The sequence below is a fragment of the Palaemon carinicauda genome, chromosome 19, assembly GCF_036898095.1.
Source record: "Palaemon carinicauda isolate YSFRI2023 chromosome 19, ASM3689809v2, whole genome shotgun sequence".
Lineage (NCBI taxonomy): Eukaryota > Metazoa > Arthropoda > Malacostraca > Decapoda > Palaemonidae > Palaemon > Palaemon carinicauda.
In genome coordinates, this window is record NC_090743.1 from 80,889,966 (window position 1) to 80,903,833 (window position 13,868).

The following is a 13,868-nucleotide window of genomic DNA, read 5'->3' on the forward strand; positions in this document are numbered from 1 at the left end:
ATTGTGGATATTCATTATTTAGCGTTTAGAACCCTCGTGGTTCACTTTTTGGGCCGATATCATTTACGTATCGTTATGGCTGCCGACCTTCGTTGCTAGGCGGCAATGTTATTTTTTTAAGCCATCAGGTGTGTCTTTTGTGATTTAATTATTATGTTGCATGCCTTGCCCAAAAAATTTTTATGTGTTTATTTTATATTATCAACGCTATCACTATTATAATGAATATTGTGCTATTACTCCGTTTGATCTGTCTGGTTGGGGATCGTCAGTTGGTAGCCCTGCTGCTCCGTATCACGTGATCCTCCCCCTTGCTCCCCCTCTCACTAGGTGGGCGGCTAGGCCTCTCTCCCCCCCTCCCCTAGGGGACCGTTGCCTTCCCTCCTTTTAGAGGGGGTAGTTCAGTGTTTATGGACTTTGTCCTCCGGGTGTCCCGGCGGGTTCGTCTCTGTCTAATCTGGTTGGCCACCGGTCAACAGAGTTGGATCCCGGTGCACCCTATTTTATATTCACTTATCACACTGGTTTATGTTATATGAAACCCTCTGGGTTCGGTTGGCGGTTCTTATCTACAGTTCCGTCCCCCTATTGATTTATAACAGTTCCTATGATTATATATAATGATTATATGACAGATCACTATCCCGGAGTTCCTATACGAATTGGTTTTGGATACTTTTATTTCCCGGCCCGGGGCTTAGCCTTGCCCCGGGAAATCAGACACCATGTGTCTTAATTTCTTGTTGTTGCATCCTTTTTTATGCTCCCGGCTCGACCGGAATGGATGGCTATACTTTAGTCTTAAGCTAGACTTATGTTTAGGCCCGGGTCCTCCGGACACGCCCCTACTTAAGAATATTAGTTAAGCTCTAATCTTGTGTTAGGCTTATGTTAGGCCCGGGTCCTCCGGACCCGCCCCTACTTAAGAGAATTACAGTTTCTCATATACTATTCTTTTTATAGATGGTGCATTGTCAGACGACGGCCTGTGCAGCTGTTCTACATCAGCCCTGCAGCCATACCGTCTGTCGGTCTCACGCCCTCTGCGGAGTGCAGCTGGAGGATGTCGTGGTATGGCACCCGGATAACTGTGTGGTCTGTTTTGACCTCGTTACCACCCTTGGATCTGACTCGGTGAGTCCCGTTGGCTATGTTGCCTTCTTTTTTATCTTACCTTTTTGGCATACATACACTATTTAGTAAGATATCTATGGTCTTGAAGGACCACTGGGAGTCTTCCCTTTTTAATTCCCACTATTATTTCAGGCATCCCCGGAGCAAAAGTCTGCGGCTCGGGCCACACTGAAAGTGTGGGTTGGTGGTTTTGCCCGGAACGTGAAGTCCAAGCGGCCGTACGTCCTCTCCGAGGACTACTGTTCCTTGATTTACCCCAACGCCAAGTCTTCAGCCGCTGTGGCTAGGCATGTTGCAGCTCCCATCATTGCCCACATTGATGCCACCATAGCGGGGTTCATTGATCCAGAGCAGGATCCGTCGGACGCCCCCGGAGATCTAGAAGACAATGTTGCCTCCATGAACCTTGACGTGGAACCCATGTTATTGGATGATCCAGATACAGGTAGGGTGGTAAGTGAGGCAGGTGTTTCCGGCGCTGAGATTCCTATCCTCAGCCCCTCTCTTTCTTCTTCATCTGATCGCTCTTCCTTTCATGGTTTTTCTGGGGACCGTGATTCGTCCCAACGATCACACTCGGTTCCCCCCAAGAATAAGTCTAGAACCTTACCTAAAGCTCATAAGCCTCATAAGGCTTCTCATGGTTCTAAGCAGAATACAAACCTGTCATCTAAGGCTTCTGGCTCCTCCTCTAAGTCTCGCGACCCGGGAGTTCATTCCGCCACTCCTGCTGCTAGCCCGGGCCTTTCCGAATCAGCCATGCTTCGCATCGTGTCGGAGATGCAGGCTAAGTTGGTATCAGAGATGCAGTCTAAGATGGACACGATGTTCTCTAACATCGGTCAGAGACTTGGGGCATTAGAGCAAGGTGCTCTGGAGCGAGTCCAAAGCTCTCTCATCCCGGATGCCTCTAAGCTCCCGCCGTTTGCCAAGAATAACCCTTGGCGTATGGCTCTTCATTCCCCGTTCTCAGACGGAATGTTAACTTTGGAGGGTCTTGGCACTCGTCCCCTAGAGGACTTTGAATTCTTTCCTCCTGGTCTGGCATTTCCATTTCATGGTTATGCCAGGCTTACCGAGGAAGCTTTGGTTCGGTTAGACAAGGTCCCCAAAGAGACAGTCATCTTCCCTAAAGAGCAAGCCCAATCTGTGTGGGCCAGATTCCTGAATGACATCGGCTGCACCAACACCATGTTGACGCCTTATAAGAGCTCCTTCACAATGTTCTTAATGGACAAAAACACCGTGACTCCATGTGTCAATAAGGTAGCAGAGCTTGCCTTCCAATATGCTCTGGAGGAGAAGCCCTTGCCTCCCATCCGAGAGGTGGATCCAATCTCCCTCCTTCTTCCTTCAGGCATTGAGTGTTGGGACAACGTCCATACCACCTTTACCTCTGGCAAGCTAGCAGCAGACTGTGCTTCAGTAATGTTTAGTGAGCGGCTTCCCCGTCTCCCGGAATCCCTCATTAAACAGGAGTATGATTCCCGCCTACGCGTTGGCCGTACTCTGAACTTGGCCACTTCCACGGAGTCGATAGCCTTGACTTACGATACTGAGAGTATTTTTAAGTCTCTCAACAAGGCTACGTTGCAGTCATTATACTATGACCTGTATGACTTCGCTACTGCTAAACGCAGGTGTCGCAAACATGTCCTGGCAGAGGCGACTATTAGGCATGAACCTAATAAGCTTATCCGGTCCTCCTGTTGGGGTCCAAATCTCTTCCCTGAGGTTCTTGTAGAGGAAGTCTTGGCGGAGGCCACTAGAGTCAACCAGAGCCTTAAAGCCCGTTGGGGTTTGACTCCTAAACGTAAATATGACCCTGCAAATTACCAAGCCCGGGGTAGGAAGAAGCTCCGTCCATATACCTCCACCCAGTTCAGGCAACAGCAGAGTGGTTCGTCCAATTTCCGGCTGCCTCTTCCCCCATCTCCTGTTGCCCCTGCACAGCCTTCCACCTCTCAGGCTCCTTCGGACGACTATGTCACCGTTCTGCTCCCTAAGAGCCAGCTTTCCGGTGCCTCCGCCACTTCTCCTGCCTTTAACCAGTCTTATGAGGCTCATAGCTCTTCCCAGAGTTATGGTAGAGGTAGAGGCTACCACCGTGGTTCTAACCAGAACAAAGGCAGGGGAAGAGTCTTTCGCAGGGGAAAGAACTTCCGAGGCGGACGTGGAGGCAACTCCTCAAACCAATACTGAGGTGCAGCAGGTAGGGGGGAGGCTCTATGCCTTCCGCAACAAATGGAGGTTCAGTCCCTGGGCTTTCAGTATCATCTCCAAGGGACTGGGGTGGAGTTGGATTCAAGGACCTCCTCCTCCGAACAAATTTCATCAACATTCCACTCCGGACCTGGTCGAATTTGTCCAGGATCTTTTACAAAAGAACACCATACAAGAAACAAAACACCTGAAGTTTCAAGGTCGGCTGTTCAGTGTCCCGAAGAAGGATTCAGACAAGAGAAGAGTGATTCTAGACCTATCCCTTCTCAACTTGTCCATTCAATGCGACAAGTTTCGAATGCTTACCGTCTCGCAGGTGCAGACCTTACTTCCCCGTGGGGCCGTCACCACCTCTATCGATCTTACAGACGCCTATTATCACGTCCCGATAGCAAGACACTTCCGTCCGTATCTAGGCTTTCGCTTAGGGGACAAAAGTTATTCCTTCAAGGTGATGCCTTTCGGGCTCAACATCGCCCCAAGGATCTTCACAAAGTTAGCAGAAGTCGCTGTTCAGGAACTCAGAAATCAAGGGATTCAAGTAGTAGCCTATCTGGACGACTGGCTCATTTGGTCAGACACCTCCCAAAATTGCCTAAAAGCCACTCACAAAGTCATCCATTATCTTCAATCTCTAGGCTTCCAGATCAACTTCAAGAAGTCCCGTCTTCTTCCAAAATCGAAGTTCCAATGGCTCGGCCTGCAATGGGATCTTATATCTCATACTCTGTGTCTTCCCAAACCCAAGAGGTTAGAGATTGCAAGGAACACCAAACGCTTTCTCAAAGACAAAGTAAGTTCCAGACGACTCCAAGAGAGGATTCTGGGGTCCCTTCAGTTTGCCTCAGTGACGGATCTTCTTCTGAAGGCAAAATTGAAAGATATCAATCGTGTCTGGCGTTCGAGGGCGAACCAGAAGCTCCGGGACAGGAAAGTCCGCCTTCCTCCCATTCTACGGGAAAGACTTCTTCCTTGGACAAGAGCAAACAGTCTGTCAAAGTCAGTTCCCCTTCGATTTCCGCCTCCGAAGTTAATCATTCACACGGACGCATCCTTATCAGGTTGGGGCGGCTATTCTCAGCTCAGGAAAGTTCAAGGTCTTTGGTCCCCCTTGTTCCGCCAATTTCACATCAATGTGCTGGAGGCCATGGCAGTTCTTCTAACCCTGAAACGTCTCGCTCTTCCCAAAAGACAACACCTTCGTCTGGTCCTCGACAGCGAAGTGGTGGTCCGCTGCCTCAACAGAGGCGGGTCAAAGTCAGGGCCTCTGAACCATGTTCTAGTAGCCATATTCTCCCTAGCAGCCTTGAACCGTTGGCATCTTTCAGCTGTCCACCTGGCGGGAGTCCGGAATGTAGTGGCAGACGCCCTGTCCCGGACCTCCCCTCTAGAATCGGAATGGTCACTCGATCTAAAGTCATTTCGGTGGATTCTCTCTCAGGTTCCCGGTCTCCAAGTGGACCTCTTCGCCACGGAGTCCAACCACAAATTGAGAGTATATGTGGCTCCCAATCTAGACCCTCAGGCTTACGCCACAGACGCCATGTCTCAGAATTGGGACATCTGGGAAAAGATTTATCTTTTTCCCCCGGTGAATCTTTTGCTGAAAGTTCTAGACAAGCTGAGATCCTTCAAGGGACAAGTAGCCTTGGTCGCACCCAACTGGCCCAAGAGCAACTGGTATCCTCTCCTGCGAGAGTTGAGACTATACCCTCACCCGATACCCAATCCGGTTCTGTCTCAGATAGTACAAACACGCGTTGTGTACGCTTTCTCAAACATTCAGAGCGCCCTAACTTTATGGACTTTATGAAGTTTGCGGCCATGCATGGTGCCAATATTGATCCTCAAAACACCCTGTTCCTAGAATCGGATAAACGGGATTCCACCATCCGCCAGTATGACTCTGCAGTTAAAAAGTTGGCAAAATTTTTGATAGACTCAGACGTGAACTGTATGAACTTGAACCTTACAGTCACTTTCTTTAGATCTTTATTAGAATCGGGTCTGGCAGCCAATACTATCACCACTATTAAATCTGCTTTGAAAAAGATCTTCCTAGTGGGTTTTAACATAGACTTAACCGACTCTTTGTTAGCTTCAATTCCGAAAGCCTGTGCCAGACTGAAACCGGTTACTCGTCCTACCCCGGTGACCTGGTTCCTTAATGATGTACTCAAATTGGCTTCTGATACCCTTAACAGTTCTTGCGATTACATTCCCCTTCTCAGGAAAACACTTTTCCTGGTGAGCTTGGCTTCCGGGGCAAGAATTTCTGAACTGGCAGCCTTGTCGAGAGACCCGGGTCATATTGAGTTCCTGCCTTCGGGAGAGGTCCTTCTTTCACCTAACAAATTCTTTTTGGCTAAGAACGAAGACCCTCAGAACAGATGGTCCTCCTGGAAAATTGTTCCCCTCACGCAAGACCCGTCTCTGTGCCCTGTTACTACTCTTAGGTCTTATTTATCCCGGACCTCCTCTAACTCTCTCGGGGCCTCTATTCGTTAGAGAACAAGGCGGTACCATTACTATTAAAGGGATCAGGCAACAAATTTTGTATTTTATTAAACAAGCTAGCCCTGACTCTTTTCCTCTTGCACATGATATCAGAGCGGTTGCTACTTCGGTGAACTTTTTTCACCACATGAATTTTATGGACCTTTCCAGGTATACAGGGTGGAAATCACCGTCAGTGTTCAAGAAACACTACCTTAAACATTTGGAAGCCCTAAAATTTTCTACAGTAGCTGCAGGGAGCGTAGTTACTCCCAGGTAACTCACAGGTTAATGCCTTGTCTCTTTATCTCTCCCTCTTACCTGCCTCATTTATACCCTATTGTATTCGTTGGTCTCGCACCTGAATACTGTTATTATATTTGTAAATTTTTAAAACTCCTGAGTATCTGTATATATTATCACTCACGGCATTATTATACCTACCTTATTTGTCAATTGTCTACCAAGTGGATTTATGTTCATATTTAAGATACCCTTATAATTGTTTTTTGGTACTCATCTCTGATTAAAGCATCCTGTATTTCCCTTACGCTTATGTTTTTTCCTTTATTTTGCAAGTTTGGTGACATTTCTCTTGTATAGATTCACTGGGCGGCACAGGTTCGAGCCCAGAAAAGGGATTTTGACGTAGGAAAAATCTATTTCTGGGCGAGGGACCTGTGCCGTCCAGTGAACCCTCCCAGCTCCTCTCCCTTGGAGTCCCCAAACTTTGGGTGCTAAGGAGTTGGGTTCTGAGCGGATGCAGTGTTAGTAGTACCGAGTGAGGTTGAACGGCTCTCCTCTATTGGGGTTTCTGTCGTGGATGAATCTAAATAGTGCGGGACCTCTGGATTATATGCCCAATTTTATACCGACACCAATAGGTGAGCGAGCTAGTTAACCTAGCACTCCTTTACATTTTTTCTCTGGTATATTTAGCAGTAAATTACCTAAGAATAAGTGCTAAATGGAGCTTATTCACTGGGCGGCACAGGTCCCTCGCCCAGAAATATTTTTCCTACGTCAAAATCCCTTTACATGTCTTTTATTGATGGAAAATTTATACTACTGCAAATGTCTTCCTCGAGGAAATTTTTCTCTCGGTGGCAATTGGAAGATGAATGGGAACAACGTCTCTATTGAGAGAATCATTGATTTTTTTTTTTTTTTAAGAAAGGACCTTTGAACCCAAACACTGAGATATAGTCATCGATTACTACAGGACACAGAATTTCTTGCACTGCTGTTTATGCCCACGTATGCGGTGGTAAACTAATAAGTTTCAGCCAGAGGCAAACTATAAGTGATGTTAATGTCCAACCTTGCTGTTTGTGTATGTAGATCATGGTTTCTAATGTTGCCGGGGTTCTCCTTAGCTTGAAGCTTCCTTGTGTCTACCTTTACCGAAGCGGCTTTTTCATGATGTTAAGGCTTACAGAATAGGTTTTGTATCTGCAACCCGATGGGTATGTAAATGAAGGATTTTTATTTTGTATTTTATAATTTTTGTGAGTGGCTTACAGAGTAACCTGTTCCTGATGATTTGTATTCATATGAGCATCCAACATGAGAGATACTAATTTTTTTTAAATCTTTTTTTAGTGTAGTTAGTATAGGACCAAAGTGTAGAGGGCCACAAGTCTCTTTCTGTTGCAATACAGATTTTGAATTGAAGTTTTAAATGTTCATGTATCAGTCAACCTACTTTTGTTTATTTAGGTAATAAAAATTTTTTTTTAGTTAATCTTTTCTCATTAAACTTCCTCCCAGAGGGAGTTTATGTTCCAGCCTTTCATTAATAACATTATTTCTTTTCCTCTTCTAATGTTCAATTACCTTTAAATAAAAAAAATATCCTACCTTGCAAGCATGCGGCAGCTATTTATATAGGACTCTGTGCATGCCAGTATGAGTGAGACAGTAAAACTCTAGAATAATATTAGGCAATTACAGTTCTAGCTGGGTCCCCTTGCCCAGTATAAAATCAAGGGGTGGTGCCCAGTGTCCAGTTCATTTTTGATTGTTTACTTTTTACCCAGATCTATGGGCATTCCATCAATTTTTTTTCTTTTTGTGTAGTGAACGTTGGAGAGGGGTCGCTATTTGAAAACTAGGTAGTCTGCGTGCTACATCTGGCCACAGTCCGCAAACCACAACATTGCAGCTGGCAGAGGTAGATGTAGCTCAGTGCCAAACCCTGAGCAGTCTCTGTGATTCATTCAGGGTATCACGTCCCATTCACACAATCTCTCCTTCCACTGACCAAGGCTCCAGTTCCATTGAGTTTCTATGCGAAGGGATACGCAAGGGAGCTGGCCCTCCAGGCCGAAGTCCAGATCATGTTGGAGAAGGGCACTCTCCAAAAGGTCCTCGACGACTGCCCGGGCTTTTTCAGTCGAATCTTTCTTTAGAAAGCATCTGGAGGCTTGAGACCAGTCATCGACCTCTCAGCTCTGAACAAGTTTGTCAGACAAACTCCGTTCATCATGGAGATGGCAGACACAGTCAGACAAGCAGTAAGACCACAAGACTTCATGTGTACACTGGACCTAAAGGACACATACTTCCACATCCCTATCCATCTGTCTTCAAGGAAGTATCTGAGAATCATACTAGACAGCAAGAAATACCAGTTCAAGGTACTATGCTTCAGTCTTTCCACAGAACCTCAGGTCTTCAAAACACTGTTTGCCTTTGTGTCATCTTGGGCTCACAAAATCGGCATCCATCTCTGACGCTATTTGGATGACTGGGTGATTCTAGCGGACTCGGTGGCGACCCTTCTTCAACATGGAGACAAACTTCTGAGGCTTTGCCAAGATCTGGGGATCATGGTAAATCACAAGAAGTCCTCTCCGATTTCCTCTCAACAACTGCCCTATTTAGGTATGATAATAGACACTGATCTCCAGAAAGTCTTCCCATTAGACAAGTGTAGTGAGGCTGAGGAAGGTTGCCAGACCATTTCTCAGACGAGAACTCCCTGCCCAGAGGTGTTTGTCTCTCCTCGGGCACCTATCATCCCTGGCCCATCTAGTTCCCAATAGCCCCCCCCCCCCCCCCCAGGATATGATTTCTCCAACTGCAGCTAAAGTTCAGCTGGAATCTGTTCATCGATTCCCCAGACGTTCTAGTCCCTATGGAACAGGAAAAACCCACGGACATTGAGTGGTGGGTGGCAGACGAGAATCTGCTCAAGGGCGTCGACCTTCTCGTCCTCCCCCCCCCGACTTGATGCTCTTTTCAGATGCATCAAAAGAAGGGTGGGGGGCCCAGATGCTGCACGTACCAGCACAAATCTTTTAGAGAGATGAAAGCTGCCTTTCTGACCCTTCAACAATTCTAACAATTCCTGGCAAGCCACTCGGTGGTATTGATGAGTGACAAAACCACAGTAGTGGCCTACATCAACAAACAAGGCGGTACTTTTTCGCAGCCCCTATCCCATTTGGCAGTGGAGGTCCTGAGATGGGCAGAGGACAACTCGGTGACTCTATCAGCTACCTTCATTACGGACAAGAGGAATGTGCACGCACACAATCTGAGCAGAGCGACTCAGATAGTGGACTCCACGTGGTCTTTTGAATCATCTAGTAGCCAACAAAGCCCTGACTTTGTTGGGGTTCCTAAATGTGGACCTGTTCACAACGTCCTTGAATTTCAGGCTCCCACTGTACTGCTCCCCGCTCCTCGACCCCAAGGCTCCCTGGGAAGATGCATTCCAACAACGGTGGGACAATATCAACGTTTACACCTTTCCCCTATTCTGTCTGATGAGAAGAGTACTCAACAAGACCAGAACATCCGTCAATCTCTCGATGACCGTAACAGCTCCGTCATGGCATCATGCAAAATGATTCTCGGACCTTCTACAGCTTCTGACAGAGCTTCCATGAGAACTCACACCACAATACGATCTACTCAGACAGCCCCATGCAAACAATTTCAGCAAAGCCGTATCTAAGACTTCACGCCTGGAGACTATCCAGCACCTCCTCACTCAGAGAGGATTTTCGCAACAAGTTGCGAAGGGGATAGCTGGACATCTGCAAAGATCATCAACTTCAGTCTACCAAGCAAAGTGGAATGTCTTCTGTGGCTGGAGTCATGGGATGGGTATCTCTCCCCTCGATGCCACTATTCCAGCAATAGCAGAGCTCCTTGTGCACCTGAGGGAGGCAATGCTCCCCTCTGTTTCAGCAGTGAAAGGTTACCGCTCAGCCTTGAGTCTCATCTTAAGCTGAAAGGAGTAGATATTTCCTCTTCGCTAGAACTTTCTCTCCTAATACGAAGTTATGAACTTTCCTGTTCCCAGATAGAAGTGATACATCCTTCATGGAACATGATTCAGATCCTTCAGTCCCCGAAGGGTACTCCTTACAAACCATCACGCCAGGCAACACAGATCGCTCCCTCACTATGAAGCCGGTGTTTCTACTCACATTGGCTTTGGCCAAAAGGATTAGTGAACTTCATGGTCTTTCGTATGACATTGCCCATTCAAGGGGATGGGGAGAGATAAGCCTCAGATTCATCCCCTAGTTTATTGCAAAGACTCAAAATCCGGGGGTAGTGGATCCTAGATTTGATTCCTTCCGGATAACAAGTTTCCGTTCTGTAACCGATGACGCAGATCAACTGTTACTATGCCCAGTAAGGAGTTTGAGGTATTACCTCAAAAGGACATCACCAGCTCGCCCCCAAGTGCCAGCACTCCTCGTCAGCATGGGGAAGGTCAAGAGGAGGATCACGAAGAACACCATCTCTGCCTGGATTGCAAAGGTCATTGGCCTGGCACTGAATCCCGATCCTCCTATGATACGTCAACCCAGAGCACATGATATCAGTGCCATTGGTACGTCCCTGGCATTCAAACGAAACTTCTCTGTAGCGCCGGTTCTAGAAGTGGGCGCGTGGAAGTGTCAAACGACCTTCACTGCCCACTACCTGCAAGGCGTAACCCACAAGACCATGGAAACATTTTCCACTGGTCATGTGGGGGCTGAACAACAACTGGTTTAACACCTCTAGCTCCTTGATGGACAAGTAGCAGGAGGTTAAGGGCAAAGGTTACCAAGGATTAGTCTCAAGGAATGATTAAGAATGCCTGGCTCCATTTCTTCATCTTCCCCTCTCTTGGGGAAATCAGCATCCTGGGTCCTCAGCAAAGCTGAGCTCAACCAACTGCAGGTAAACCATTGCTCCCTTGTGTAACCTGGTATTGTGTCAATATTGTTACATCCTCATACCCTATCGAGGAGGGTATTGGGTATGTCTTGGTGACCTCTGAAGATTCCTATGACTCAGAAGAACTCTTACCTTCGCAGTCACATTTCTAGAATCACGAGCACACAGCTTGTGTAGGCCGTAAACCATGCATGGCACGGTTTTAGTGAGGTGAAGGGTTTCCACCTATTATGTGCTGAACACCTAAAGGGGAATCACTCGGTCAAAGCCGAAATGGCTGTGGAAATCCTTGCCAATCTGGCATTTCGGCTTAGACCCAGTCTTCTTTTCTGTCTGCATCTTTTCCCAAAAAGTGGGAAAAGATGCAGACAAAGAAGAAGACTGGGTCAAAGCCGAAATGCCAGATTGGCCAGGATTTCCACACTCCTAAACGGTAAGTTAGCCCCTATAAATAACAGTGGTTTGTATTTAATGATGGAACAAATGACAAATTTGGAAATAATTTGCTTTTTTCCTAATGATACAAATCTATAGCTATTTATACAAATGCGACCACCAGCACCAATCCCCCTTGAAGTCCTACCTACAAGCAAAGAGGGGTTCACAGCCCAGGTGTATGAGTTAGAGGGGTAGCTACTACCCTCTAACGCCGGCTAACTAGCAGGTGGATGGTTAACAAACTCGCTAAAAATTTAATGGCTCATCTTTCAGCTTCGCTGATTGTAATACCCCTATAAATAGCTATAGGTTGGTATAATTAGGAAAAATACAAATTAATTCCAAACTTATAATTTTCTAGAGGCAGTAAGAGTATACTGATTAATCGTTACGGGCTGGAATAAAAGTTGCTAGTTTTGCTGACTTGGGAGTGGATAGGGTTTCCAGCTTGGCTGGAATCCTTCTCATACCAAAAGACTCAGGTTTGTATTTGCGTAAGAACAATGAAGTTTATGTGTGTATGAATACCTGTACTACATGCAATTAGCTTTGACACAACAAAACCATCATACTCACAATTATGAGAGCAAACAGTCACCATGGATGTTGACATTAATTCGTAACAGATACCACATCGCAGTAACTCATCCAGACGCTGAAAATAAAGTCAAATTAATATCATTGATTCTTCCCTAGTAAATTCAGTTGTGAAATATACATTCATCAATTCAGCTTTTTCCAAATCATTTGTTATAAGATTTCCCTCAGTCTCTTCATAGGCTAATGTTGCTTTTTATTGTTTTTCTACTGTTAACATACACAAAACATTCTTTTTGGTTTTCTTTACAAGCAGAAGCCACTCTATTCTCTATATTGACCTTAGTCTTTCTAACTAGTTTATCTACTTCTTGGCTTAACTTCTTGTGCTCAGAAATTTTATAAAATGAAGGCTGTGGACCCTTTGAATTTTGTTTGCTGTCTCTACTTATTTCATTAGCTATTTCTCTGTTCAACCACTTAGGTTGTTAAGTTCCATTTGGTAAAATTTTCTATGCAGTATATCTGTGCTCCCTGTTGTCGGATTTTAAATTCTTGGTGAATTCCTTCAGTTTTATCCAGTTACTATGTCTGTATTTTAATTTTTTTGTAATATGGTATTTTCATTTTAAAATAAATTTTTAAATATACTTACCTGGTAGTTACATATATATAGCTTAATCCCGCGTTTCGTCGCACGCACGGCAGAAATTCAAATTTCGCGGCAATCACCGCCAGGTGAGTAGGTGGTCATACCTGAGCGCCATCTCTCAGTAGGTAATGGAACCATTTCCAACATTCCTCAGAAATTCCATGCCCCTGTTTTCAGAGGGGAGAAGGGAGGGCCCTTTCATATATGTAACTATCAGGTAAGTATATTTAAAAATTTATTTTAAAATGAAAATACCATTTTTAAATATGTAATTTCCCTGGTAGTTACATATATATAGCTGATTGACACCATTGGTGGCGGGTTAGGAAACCTCATCCCGTCGGGAATTCGTATAATCATTAATGGCTTCAAATTACAGTAGTAGTACTGTACCAATAATATGGTTCTTACCTGATAAGGAAGCTGGCTTCATAGTTATCCTGCCTCATTTGCCTGCATTCCTTAAGAGACTCAGCGATCCACCCAGGGGGCTGTAAGTCTCTGTGGGGCTGCCACAAGGTCCTCGACCTTAGCGTGGCTAGACCTCCATCCTTGCTACCCTGGCATAGCCATGGACAATGATTCTGACCACCTACACCGAAAACTAAAAACACACCATAAAAACTAACTTGACTTGCATCCCAGACTGTGGAAGGCTGCAACAACCTTCACAGACAATTTGTGAAAACAAGTACAAGAAAAAAGGTAAGGGTATATAATTAAAAAAAGGTTGTAGGGAAGAGGCAGTAGACCCCTCTCCAACTACGACGCCGGAGGTACCCTACGGACCCAGGGAGCAACAATCTTCATATTGGGTCTGGGTATCTTTAAGATAACAGTCTGCGAAGATTGATTTACTTCGCCAGAAAGTAGCTTCCAAAATTGACTTCATTGACTTATGTGCTTGTAAGCCAAAGAAGTCGCTACAGCTCTAACCTCATGTGGTTTACCTTAAGGATTGGGAAACTTCTAATCTCACAATTCTGGTGAGTTTCCCCCTATCAAATCCTTAATAAAAAAAGCCAGGGCATTCTTTGATAAAGGCAAAGAGGGGCTTTTTAAACTGAGCACCAGAGGTTGTCTGCTTGTCCTCTCAGGTTTTTGGATGCGTGCAGATAAAATTTCAGAGCTCTCACTGGACAAAGGCCTCTCACCTTCTCCCGTCCAACTAAGTGAGATAGCCCTTGGATGGTAAAAGATC

General features: G+C 45.6%; 1 protein-coding gene across 1 annotated transcript in view; it reads right to left on the bottom strand.

The window, feature by feature from the left end:
• The window catches only part of LOC137658693 (E3 ubiquitin-protein ligase RAD18-like), a 297,989-nt gene that overhangs the window by 216,432 nt on the left and 67,689 nt on the right, over positions 1-13,868 (bottom strand). Inside the window, exon 3 of the mRNA XM_068393684.1 lies at positions 12,055-12,133. Coding sequence (XP_068249785.1) covers positions 12,055-12,133 — 79 coding nt within the window. The remainder of the gene's footprint in view (positions 1-12,054; positions 12,134-13,868) is intronic.